At 44.1% G+C, this 12,693-nt stretch overlaps 1 protein-coding gene across 1 annotated transcript; it reads right to left on the bottom strand.

Annotated features, from left to right (window-relative positions):
• Positions 1-1,738: 1,738 nt before the first annotated feature.
• Positions 1,739-11,439, bottom strand: LOC100561212 (tubulin alpha-4A chain). The gene is made up of 4 exons (XM_003214985.3): positions 11,283-11,439; positions 4,779-5,001; positions 4,130-4,278; positions 1,739-2,770 (listed from the first exon to the last, which is right to left on the bottom strand). The coding sequence occupies exons 1-4, from the start codon at positions 11,283-11,285 to the stop codon at positions 1,799-1,801; spliced, it is 1,347 nt and encodes a 448-aa protein (XP_003215033.2). The 5' UTR covers positions 11,286-11,439; the 3' UTR covers positions 1,739-1,798.
• Positions 11,440-12,693: the final 1,254 nt, after the last annotated feature.

Genomic DNA, 12,693 nt, shown 5'->3' with positions numbered 1-12,693 from the left:
GAGCATCAGTGTGTAAATGAAAGTATAGAAAGGCCAAGGAGGTTCATACCATAAACATATCACTCACCTCCGTTTATGAGGGTGGATGAAGACTGGCACATCTCTTTTTATTCTTGTGATACTGTACTTGTGTATACAGAAAAAAGTGGAGTGGAAGAGGATTGGATCTCCGCCTTGTATGGAGGAGGGTGGATCATAGGTTGGCAAGGCTACTGGAGACTAACTTGGGGCCAGAAGATTTTTTCAAGTTGGACTCTCTTCTAAGTAGCCCAGCAATTGTGAAATTCATAGATGAATGATTAAGCAGTTTTAAAAAACAGCAGGTAGAAAAGGGGAAGCTATTGCTTTTTCTCCAGATTTTAAATTGTTCTGTGAGCTGAAGATTTTTCCCCATATAATTTATATTGCAAATATACAAGCAATGTGGAAGGGTACAATAGTGAATATAGAATGGGCATTTTAACACCTTACACTTTCATCTTCTTACATTGTTATCTAATACAAAAAGGTTTTTATGATGTTAAAGAAAACATTTCTAATCTAAAACAGGATAGAAAAGCAGATGTAGTGTTTTAAGAGATAGAAAGGTTGAGAAATGGAAAATAGAAAGCCTTAACTAACGCTTTCTAGCCTGGCTCTGTTGTTTTCCCAAAGACTCTGTACAACCTCATCACAGGCCACTGCCGCAACAACACGTGAGCCTTCCTGCGATGCCTTCCTTTCAACTGGTGGGGGAGCTGGGCAGCAACATTTTCCCCCATGGGATAAGGAACATGGAAAGTTGGGCAATGCGGGGTGTGAAGCGGCAGCTTCTCCATGCCCCTCCCCCAGGAGCCCATGGAATCGCCCTGATGCAGGGCAAATCCATGAACCTTTATAATGTCTTTTCATCGCATTAAGCATTACCTGTCATTAGCCCAGCTGGAAGTGGATATAGGGTTATGTTTTTGTTTTTGCATATCCAATGGTTCTGATTTATGAATGTTTTCATTCAAAATTATATCTACGGACACAATGCTGTAAACTGCCATATTTACTTCAGTAAGGCAGCCAAAACCTTCTGAGTACTAGATGTGACACACATACAAAATGCTTCTTTTCAAATTAAGCCTTGGCAAAATTCTCCTAGGCAAATCATGAGTGCATTAGAAAAAGATTGATGTGCAGTGAAATGCTGCTCAGCATTTTGGAGAAAGAGTGCAATACAGGCGTTTTGATGATCTGCATCTGAAATCTTTACCAGAATGAGGGAAGTAGATAGAGATACCCATAGATTTCTTTAGCTCCCACTGACTGACAAACTTATTGGCTAATCCTATTCTGCTTATCTTATTTAAAGGAGTTTATGAGTTTTCAGGGAACTGTATGAAGAGTCACAAAATGGCTGCAAGAGTGAGTGTGGCAAGTTGCAAAATAGCAGTCACACAGTGGGTATAGCCTGTCACAAAACATCCAGACCAAAAGAAAGATACTTTCCCAGGACCTTGAGAATCAGTGTTTCACTTTATCATGTTCCAGTAGTAAGGGTTTAAAAAAAAAAATCAGAAGCAATACTGTTCCACAATGTTGCTCAATTTTCGCTGCTAAGAAATGTACTTCCCATTTTCACATCCTGCCACAGAGCAAGGAAACAGCTATTACTACTTGGTGACACTGAAAAAGAACTGTATTCAGTGGAGCTACATTATGAGAATGGAGAAACCACAATCTTGGGCAAGAAAGACACTTTTGACAGGAATGCAATTAAAGCCAAGCATACTTTAATGGAAAAGAAGGTCCAAACAAAGGCCATCTGTAGTTATTCTTCTCCCTCTTCTTCATCTTCATACGAGTCAATTCCCACCTCTTCATAATCTTTCTCTAGGGCAGCCATGTCTTCTCGTGCCTCAGAGAACTCTCCTTCTTCCATGCCTTCCCCTACGTACCAATGCACAAAGGCTCTCTTGGCATACATCAGATCAAACTTATGATCCAGCCGGGCCCAGGCCTCCGCAATGGCAGTGGTGTTGCTTAACATGCACACTGCTCGCTGCACCTTGGCTAGGTCGCCACCGGGAACTGCAGTTGGAGGCTGGTAATTGATGCCCACCTTGAAACCTGTAGGACACCAATCTACAAACTGAATGCTGCGCTTGGTCTTAATGGCAGCAATTGCAGCATTGACATCTTTGGGCACCACATCACCCCGGTATAAAAGGCAGCAGGCCATGTATTTGCCATGACGGGGATCACATTTCACCATCTGGTTAGCAGGTTCAAAGCAAGAATTTGTGATCTCAGCCACAGAAAGCTGCTCATGGTAAGCCTTCTCTGCAGAGATGACTGGGGCGTAAGTGGCCAGAGGGAAATGGATGCGAGGGTATGGTACAAGGTTGGTCTGGAACTCTGTCAGGTCTACATTGAGGGCACCATCAAAACGCAAGGAAGCTGTGATGGAGGACACAATCTGGCTGATAAGGCGGTTGAGATTTGTGTAAGTTGGACGTTCTATGTCCAGGTTCCTGCGGCAGATATCATAGATGGCTTCATTGTCCACCATGAAAGCACAGTCTGAGTGCTCAAGGGTGGTGTGAGTGGTGAGGATGGAGTTGTAGGGCTCCACCACTGCTGTGGAGATCTGCGGAGCTGGATAAATAGCAAATTCTAGTTTGGACTTTTTTCCAAAGTCAACAGAAAGACGTTCCATCAACAAGGACGTGAATCCCGAACCAGTGCCTCCTCCAAAGCTATGGAAGACCAAGAATCCTTGAAGTCCTGTACATTGGTCAGCCTGTTGGAAGAGCCAAAAGAAAAACTGTTGCTAAAGGGCAGCACGCTCTTTTCACCCTGATACTCTGACCTGGGGGTTCTACATGAGGGATCTATCCTTAATCATAGGATTGATGCAATCAATCATATGGTTGTCTGTTGGGAATTTGTATTTGCTAAGTCTCCTGTTTCCTCCTTTTTCCAATCTAGAAGAAGCAGCAGTGTACTTGATGGTTAGAAGTCAGTGTATTATATTACACTTGTAGTAGTGAAGCACTGCCGTGAACAATACATGTGACCCAGGGCAAGCTACCATTCTATCCTCTGGCTAGAGATCAAAAGTATGGAGATATCTCTCTTAACAAAGGGTTGTAAGGAAGTTTTTTTTAAAAAAATCCAGCTTCCCCTTTTCAGTTGTCCATGCAAACTGAGAAGATCATAAACCATTCTTCCTAATCATTTTGTGTGGAGTCACTATGTTGGGGAAAAGTCTTATCTTTATCCCAACCTCATCCATAAGGATAATTCGTCAGAGAGCTTTCAAATAAGAACACATAGGAAGTTGCCTAGTATCAAGTTAGACCATGAGCCATGTAGCCCAGTATTGCCCATTCTAGTGATCTTCAGCTGGCATACTGAGATCCATTAGTTAACCTAGGCAGGTTACCACATATGGTGCTTCTGGGGAGACCCATCCTATGCATGCTTGCCCTAAAGACAACTCAGAGGTCTGAAGAGGGCTCCTTATCTATTCATACTAGCAGTCTTGTGGAATCAGGTATTCCAGGAAGAAATAGGGTCACTAAAGCAGTGAGATGAGGGTGACAAGGCCTAAAGAAGTAGTGGGTAAAGAAGCAGCCACAGCACACATAGTTCTTTCTCTGCTCAAACAAGAAAGAAGTGGGTAGACAAAAAAAATCAGAATGACATTATAGATTTAAAACTGAACTTGAATGGTCAGATCATAACATGTAATGATTTCTACCATTCCTAAATTGGCAACTGTATAAGGTGGAAGACGTTACAAGAGTAAAGTAGCGAGACGGTGGTCGCTCTAAATTACACACTGATTTGTTCTAAATGCCTTTGACTACAGAATCTCTAGCACAACTGTATTTGGTTTAAAGGGAGATTGGGTGGAGTACTGAAGTAGAATGAGGTGTATTCATCCATTCCCTTAAGCTCTATGCCATGAGGCTACATGTGACAGTATTATATCCAGAATTAGATCCTCAGCAGAAATTCTATGAAACAAAATACCCTTCTTAAATCCTTGGCCTCCTAAATGCCTCCCTCCAGCCCCAAGTTCTAGTTCAAGACTGCCTGCCACCTTTCAGCAGTTCCTTCTATTCTTCCCCTGAGCCTTTCTCCATAAGTATACCAGTTTCCGGATCCTGTCCAACACCAAATCAATTATCTCTTTGCCAATCGTGTAGTGCCCACGAGCATAGTTGTTGGCGGCATCTTCTTTGCCAGTGATCATCTGCTCCGGATGGAAAAGCTGGCGATAAGCACCAGTACGAATCTCATCTAGAAAAAGATGGGGAGGGGGATTAGGAGGAGAGGATGCCAGAGAAATGTTAAGTCACTGCTACCAATATGTCAACAGGAATTTGGCCAAATCATTTACCAAATGGAAGAGAGAACCTGATTATAGCCCAAATGCTGTGGAAAATCCAGAATATTCCTAGAATTGCTCCACTTCCTGACCAACATTACTAACAGTTTGAATTGCCACTTGCACTTCCCAGGATAGTAAATAGTTTTGATGGGATCGTCTCTTAGTGCAAGAAGATAAAAAAGTTCTTCCTTTCCATGATATGTTGCTAAGTTCCTGTCATCGTTGCTACTCACCCAGTCTTCTGGGGATTGTCAACTGTGGAATTAGACTACATTCTTCTTAAAGCCAAATTTGGCCTTGCAGCTAGATTTTGGTGATTCTATAGTTGAAGGGTTCAAATCAATACCAATATAAATGGATGCTGAGCTAAAGAGAGGCCAAGTGGCAGAGAAAATGCACATCCACTCACCAATCACAGTGGGTTCCAGGTCCACAAAGACAGCCCGAGGCACATGGTTCCCTGCGCCAGTTTCGCAGAAGAAAGTGGTGAAGGAGTCATCCCCACCACCAATGGTCTTCTCACTTGGCATCTGTCCATCTGGTTGAATCCCATGTTCCAAGCAATATAGCTCCCAGCAAGTATTGCCCATCTGCACCCCAGCCTGGCCAACATGGATGGAGATACACTCACGCTGCAGAAGAAAAAATAAAAATTATATTTTTATCACACGTTATCCTCAATGAGCTCAAGGTGACACACATGCCTCTTCTCTCCCCACTTATTCTCCTAACAAACTGACAATGCAAGTCATACTGAGAATAAGGTTCTGGCCCAAAGACTTGCTAGTGACTCAAAGAGAAAGCCCAATCAAATTACTACAGCCTTGCGGTACTGGCTTTTCAGTATCCTTCCAGCAAAATGTGACCAGAAAGATAATAGTCAAAAATTCAAAGCCATGGACTCCGATGAAGCCAACGTGGAACAACCTGAATACTTTTAGAAATGGCCGGGCTTTTTATCTGCCCCACTGGTTCAGCTGAATATTTCTAATTTACCAGTAAGAGACAATCAAGCTGTTTGGAGAGGTGTGGCCAAACAGTGTATCTAGAACATTTCATAACAGCATGTCAGAGAGAATTACATGTGGACCAGCCTTGATGCACTTCTACTTCTAGTTCCATTGACCCAAGGAACAATAACAATGCTGTATGGGACAGACATGTCATAGCCAAATACTGTACATGCATGTACACAATGCAGTTTGTGGCACCTGTGCTGCAGATTGACATTTCACATTTCAAGTGGTTACATAACACAATAGCAAGATCAATGATATTCACCTGTAATGGTGGCAACATCTTTCTGACGTGAACAGAAAATATAACAGGATTGTTAAGTCACTAAGTGTTACTGAAAAACTGCCATTTAGTGACTTTCCATATATTATGGTACATGTTCAGAGAACATTTCCCCATGACACCCACACAGGCTGCAATCTATAAAAATGCATATAGGCCTTTTCAGTGTGCTTTTCTCCTACCCACCACTGCAGTTCGTTTCACTGGATGACGTACCACACACATACAAGCTGGCAACACCCTAACTAGGAATGCATGCTGGAACATGACAAGAGCATTCCCCAGGACAAAGGTATCCACACACAGAGATTACGATCCATAGTAGAATGAAGGAAGAGTACTTTCACATTCTGTCCATGAATAAATCTATAAATCAGAAGGCCATGCCAAGGCTGCAACTGACTATAAAGTAGTTGCAATCTCATCAAAATGAGGCATCAGCAGGTCATGCTGCAGTGTCTAATTTAGTGGCCAGGTTGGCACAGAACAAGAAAGAAAAATTTCAAAGTGCTCATGCAGCAGGAGAGTTTATACTAGCTAGTATTCAGTCGATCACACCATCACAACTAAGTCAGGGAAGGTGGCTATTTACAGACCCACCCAGCCTGTTGGGCAACCCAGCCCATAAACTGACAATATTCATGCTGCAGCAGTCTGACTCTGTGCCAGCACTTTTAAGCCAGGTGCTAAATGAGTCAGGGCACCAACAACATTATCCTTTCAATGAGAACCCATCACTTCTGACTTCGACCATCAAGAGGTGATATATATTTATTCCAGATAGAAGGAACCAGTTAGCTGTTCTCAGCAAGAGAAACTGGCAGAGATGGACTGACAGACCCAGGAAGGGGGAATCCCAGTTTGTAAGTATGGTATCCTCAGTGCTACTGGCTATTAAAAATAAAATGGTCTTCACCTAAGTGGTAAGTTCTATTCCATGTTATATAAAAATGTTGATTATAAATAAAAACTCAAATGATAAGTTAGTTTTTTTTATCCCCTGTGCAAAGAATCTCTATCCTCCCATATAGAAAACAAAATAATGTGGGTAAGCAGTTAGACTATTAATAGTGTTCCAGGACCTTCGGTGCTGCTGGCCCACATGCACTCACACCTCTTGTTCTGTGACATGGTTGAAACTCTGGCCTCAATCATGTCAGAAAATAATTAACGAGTTTGTTTGTTAATCTGCATGTTCCTAACACCTCCTGTAATATCTGCAAAGAGACATCTCTCAACTAGCCATACTTAACGCCTTCTACAACATGTTTTTCCTTGAACCATAATTCCAACAGCTAAAGAAAAAAAAATCCTGATTGCATCAAGAGGGTACAGTTTGAAATGTCTTCAGGCTGGCAACTCTTACAACACAATGTGGTCACATTTTGTAATGGCCAATAGCTAAACGGTATAAAATGACTGAACATAATTTTCAAGTTTTTCCTCTTCTAGATTCACCAGATGGTCATAAGCAGGATCCTCCCATTAGAAGAGTGACACACCTTACAGAGCTTAAGATAAAAGGTCTACTGAAAAAATTATCTGGAGGATTTCTCAAAGTGAAGACAATCTGTTCCTTCCTCTTAACAGCTCTTTTGGGCTACATCTAATGTACAGTATACATTGTAGAAATATAGATAATTATAATACCTTATATTGACAGCAAAATGTATTATTTACAGTAAATAATGTGGATTATATTAACTATATTATATAATGAGAGCCATTGTTGTATAGTGTTTTGAGTGTTAGACTATGACTGCAGACCAGAGTTCAAATCCCTGCTCGGCCATGGAAAGCCACTGAGTGACCATGGGTAGCTCCACACACCTTCCACAATGCTTTATTATTAGCCATACTGGCTTGGGGTTTGGGGTACCATAGTCCAAAGTTGTGTCCCCATCCTCCCTTGAATCGCTGCTCACCTTCCCTCCTACATGATGCAACACAGGGCTTTTCAAAATGATGGACTCAAATTTCAGAGTGATATACAGTATTTCACGATGGCAATGTGTTACAATTACATAAAAAGTTACAAACCACTTTAATGAGTTACCAAGTGTTATGAAACACTTCTGATATTGTTGGAAAAGTTTCAGCTGGGTGCTGCTCTGTTTCAGTTAGCCTAATATACTCCAATAGCTGGCATTGGCATCTAGCAGCAATCATTTGAAACTCAAGGGATAAGGGCTTTATTCATGCGTGGTTTGGGGTTTCACATCAGGTCCATCTTTTTGAAGCACCTTGTATATGGAGATAGTCTCCACAGTGAGATGAGCTCTGATGCCAAACAAGCATCTACACCTATGGTGTCAAACCCGAGACCCTCTAAGTGTTTTGTACTTCGGCTCCCAGAATTCCTGGCCATTGGACAAGCTGGCCAGGGCTTCTGGGAGTTAAGTCTGAAACATCTGGAGGGCCACAAGTTTGACACCTCTGACCTCCACAGTAGAATTAATGCAGGCTGGCATCGTTGTGGCTCAATGTTATGTGGGAGTTGTAGTTTTACAAAATCTATAGCTTTCTTTGCCAGAGGGGACCAAACTCCAGCTTCCGGGATTCCATAGTATTGAGCTGTGGCAACTCAAGTGGTGTCAGGGGAGGCCCTGCTCTCGGTTCCACCTCCCTCACATGTGTGACTGGTGGGGATGAGAGACAGGGCCTTCTCAGTGGTGGCCCCTTGACTATAGAACTACCTCCCTAGTGAAATTAGATCATCCCCTCCCTCTTGGCCTTCAGAAAACAACTAAAACATGGTTTTGTGATAAGGCTTTTGGTCAATAATGGGAGCAGCACAATAATACCCTATAAATTAATTTAATGACAACCCAGGCTAGCCCTGGAATATGACCTGGATTATGTGATTTTAATTCTTGCTTTAATGTTTGTCTTTAATATTTTTGTTTATTCATTGATGTATATATACACATGGCACCGAATTGTTGCCTTTCTAAAGCTGCCTTGAGTCGGAGTTGAGAAAGGCAGGATAAAAGTATGGTAAGTAAATAAATAAATAACTGCATTGGTTCCATAGTATTTTGTAAAGGTATAGTTTTCCCCCTGACATTAAGTCTAGTCGTGTCCCACTCTAGGGGTTGGTGCTCAACGTAGACACCTCCAAGGTCATGTGGCCGGCGTGACTGCATGAAGTGCTGCTACCTTCCCACTATTGATCTATTCACATTTGCATGTTTTTCACATCTATTGATCTATTCACATCTATTGATCTATTCACATTTGCATGTTTTTGAACTGCTAGGTTGGCAGAAGCTGGGGCTAACAGCGAGAGCTCACCCCGCTCCCCAGATTTCAGTCAGTGAGTTCAGCAGTGCAGCGGTTTAATCCGCTGCACCACTGGGGCCCCCATCATAGTATAGATATTTGTTTTCCAAACTCTGGTCAGCCAGGCACTTTGGACTTCTCAGAATTCCAGAGGATTGACTGAGGCATTTGTGAAGTTTCGGGGAGTTTAAATCAAAATACCTGGGAGGGCCGAGTTTGGGAGTCACGGGTAGATGCCCCCTAATTATAGCTGCAGGCCTAAGCTCCTCCCTTAGGCTATGGACTCCATAAAAGCGGGAAGGAAGCTGCCCTTTGGCTTCCTTGCTGGGGCTCAACATGGAAGTGCTCCTACTACAGGCATGAGGCAACTTGGGCCCTTTAGGTGTTTTGGACTTTTAACTCTCTCAGTTCCTAACAGCTTCAGGCCCCTTCCTTTCCCTCCTCAGCCTTGGAGGGCCGGTGTTTGCCCATGCCTGTCCTACTACATCAGGCATGGGCAAACTTGGGCCCTCCAGGTGTTTTGGACTTCAATTCCCACAATTCCTAACAGCCTACCGACAGGTTGGATAAGAGATGGTGCCATTCATAAGAGAAGTCAAAGCGCAATTGTTCATCCCAGGCCCCTTCCTTCCACACAGCTGTATAAAATCCACATTGAACTGGATTATATAGCAGATGATGGAAGGAAGGGGCCTGGGATGAACAATTGGACTCAGATAATCCATTCCAGAGCAGATATTGTGGATTCTCAGCCTCGATATTCTGGGTTATATGGCTGTGTGGAAGGGCACGAAGGCCCCTTCCACAGCTGCATAAAACCCACATTGAACTGGATTATATGGCAGTGTGGACTCAGATAATTTATTTACAGTAGAGTCTCACTTATCCAACACTCGCTTATCCAACATTCTGGATTATCCAACGCATTTTTGTAGTCAATGTTTTTAATACATCATGATATTTTGGTGCTAAATTCGTAAATACAGTAATTACAACATAACATTACTGCATATTGAACTGCTTTTTCTGTCCAATTTGTTGTATAACATGATGTTTTGGTGTAAAATCATAACCTAATTTGATGTTTAATAGGCTTTTACTTAATCCCTCCTTATTATCCAACATTCTGCCAGCCCGTTTATGTTGGATAAGTGAGACTCTACTGTATTTATTTATTTATTTATTTATTTACAGCATTTATATTCCGCCCTTCTCACCCCGAAGGGGACTCAGGGCGGATCACATTGCACACATAAAGGCAAACATTCAATGCCATAACATCGAACAGAGACAGAGACAAGACGCAGGCACGGGCTGGCCTCGAACTCATGACCTCTTGGTCAGAGTGATTTGTTGCAGCTGGCTTACTTTCCAACCTGCGCCACAGCCCAGATAATGCAGTCCAAAGCAGATATTGTGGATTCTCAGCCTCGATATGCCGAGTTATATGGCTGTTATATTGAAAGGGCCCCCAGATCCAGAGGGCACCCTCTTTTCCAGGGTTTTGAAAGCCCAAACTGGAGGGAAAAAAGGGCATGACTTTCCGCCCCGATTTTTTAAAATGGCTCTCTTCCGCCTCCCACACCTCGGCGAGGCGCGCATTCAGAAAGTGACGCAGCCCAAAGGGAACTTCATGGCGTCGTGGGCCAAAACCAAAAGTGGGGAGCCGGCCCCGGCCTCCTTCCAGCCACTAAATATAGGGCGAAGGGCGAAGATTCCCCCGAGATGAGACGGGAGATGCGATTACCTCCTTTGGACCCGAGCCCGGCTATTTCCAGCCCCGGGATTTGGCCGGAAAGCGGGCGCAGAGAGAGAGAACGAGAGAGAGAGCCCGCTCTGCTCCGCCTCTTAATAGCTTCTCTCTGGCTCTGGGCGGCGGAGAGGGCGCAAAAAGGGCACTGGCCGCGCGGCGCACGTCTACACTGCAGAAGAGGTGCCGCTTTCGATCCTGGGAGGTTCAAACTCCCGGCAGAATCCCGTGAGAGCTAAACGAGGCCACGGATTCAACCCCAAGGCCCCATGCAAGGCGCCCCGGCACAACCTCGGGCCCTTCCAGACAGCCAGAATATCAAATCCCACGATATCTGCTTTGAACGGGGTTATCTGAGTCCACACTGCCTTGATATTCTGGGACATATGGAAGGGCCCCTCGTGGCGGGAACAGGAAGGAGCACAGAAGCCTAGTTAGAGCAGGCCACCCACCCGCAGTCCCTTCCGCCACGCAATCGAAGCCCTCCCGACAGATGGCCATTCAGCCCCCGCGTAGAAACTTCCTTCCTGAGAAAGAGGCGCCATCTCGCCGCCTCCTTCCTTCTCAGATCCCTTCACTTACCATGGTGCAAACGGCGGGGCTAAGCTCTCACTTCAGAGTACGGGCGACGATATCTCTATGAGAAGCAGCAACGCCTAGTGCCCGCTGCCCTGCCGCATTGGTCTTATAAGGGAGGGGCGGGGCCTCTCGGGAGGGGGCGGGGCCAGGCAATGCCCCGCCCCTCAATGCCCTTAAAGGTTGTTTGTTGATGGGAGGCTTTTGTCGTGTTAGCTCGGCAGCTTACTCCCTGTAAATCCCCCATCTCCGCCGTGCTGGCTCTTTCCACGCCAGAGAGACAGAAATAGACAAGCATTTCGCAGTGCTGGGAGCCCAGACTCAGAGGCTGGGGCAAACTTGGGCCTTCCCGCCAGGAGTTTTGGACTTCAACTCCCACCATTCCTAACAGCCTTAGGCCCAGCTGCCGTCAGTTCATGGTGTAGATGCACCCAGAGAAGGTTCACGGACCTTGGAAAACTGCAGTTCCCAAGACCATCTCATGCTGACATGGCATTTAAAGTAAGGTCCAGCTGCACAGTGTAGATACACCCAGAGAAGTGCATTGACTTTGGGAAATTATAACTCCCAGGAGGACTCCATTGCATGGAGTCATGGGATTTAAAGTGGGGTGCAAGGGCATTCACCCCGTATTGTAAATGCACCAAAAGAATGGTATGGACCTTGGAAAACTCTTACTCCCAAGACTGCACAGCATGGAGACATGGAATAATAATAATAATAATAATAATAATAATAATAATAATAATAAATACTTGCATTTAAAATGGGTCCCTACTGCATTTATTCTCCAGTGCAGATGGACCCAGAGAAGTGTATGCACTTTGGGAAACTATAACTCCCAGGAATGCATAGTATGGAGCTATGGTATTCAAAGTGGGGTCCAAGAGCATTCATTCCATAATGTAAATGCACCCAGAGAAGGGTATGGACCTTGGGAAACTAAACTCCCAGGAATGCATAGTATGGAGCTATGGTATTCAAAGTGGGGTCCAAGAGCATTCATTCCATAGTGTAAATGCACCCAGAGAAGGGTATGGACCTTGGGAAACTATAACTCCCAGGACTGCACAGCATGGAGACATGGCACAATACACTTTCTCTAACAAGGCTATCTTGGCACCTCCCACGATTTCCCCTCCCACAAATTGGGGACATGTCTCATTTTAATCCTGAGAGCAATGAATGCCATCACATTACTGAACTGGCCATTCATCCGAATCTTTTCCCAAAATCCACTTTCCCACCACCTCCTGAAACATTTGAAAAGAATGCTGGCCTCATGCTTAAAATATGGAAATAATGCTCTGCTCTACACTTGAATCCAACCTAATGTGATGAACACAGTGGGTTACCAGATTTTAAGTATAAGACCCAGTAGAATTTAATAAATGTGATGAAGTGAGAAAGCAAAAGA

Source organism: Anolis carolinensis, chromosome 1, assembly GCF_035594765.1.
Source record: "Anolis carolinensis isolate JA03-04 chromosome 1, rAnoCar3.1.pri, whole genome shotgun sequence".
In the NCBI taxonomy this organism is placed as follows: domain Eukaryota; kingdom Metazoa; phylum Chordata; class Lepidosauria; order Squamata; family Dactyloidae; genus Anolis; species Anolis carolinensis.
This window is presented reverse-complemented; position numbering and strand designations above follow the sequence as displayed.

Excerpts from the sequence above, each read along its gene's own strand:
- LOC100561212 (XM_003214985.3), bottom strand. Across the intron at positions 4,279-4,778 it reads CCTGGAACCCACTGTGATTG|ATGAGATTCGTACTGGTGCT; the intron begins GTGAGTGGATGT and ends ATCTTTTTCTAG. Across the intron at positions 2,771-4,129 it reads TGGACAGGATCCGGAAACTG|GCTGACCAATGTACAGGACT; the intron begins GTATACTTATGG and ends CTCTTCCAACAG.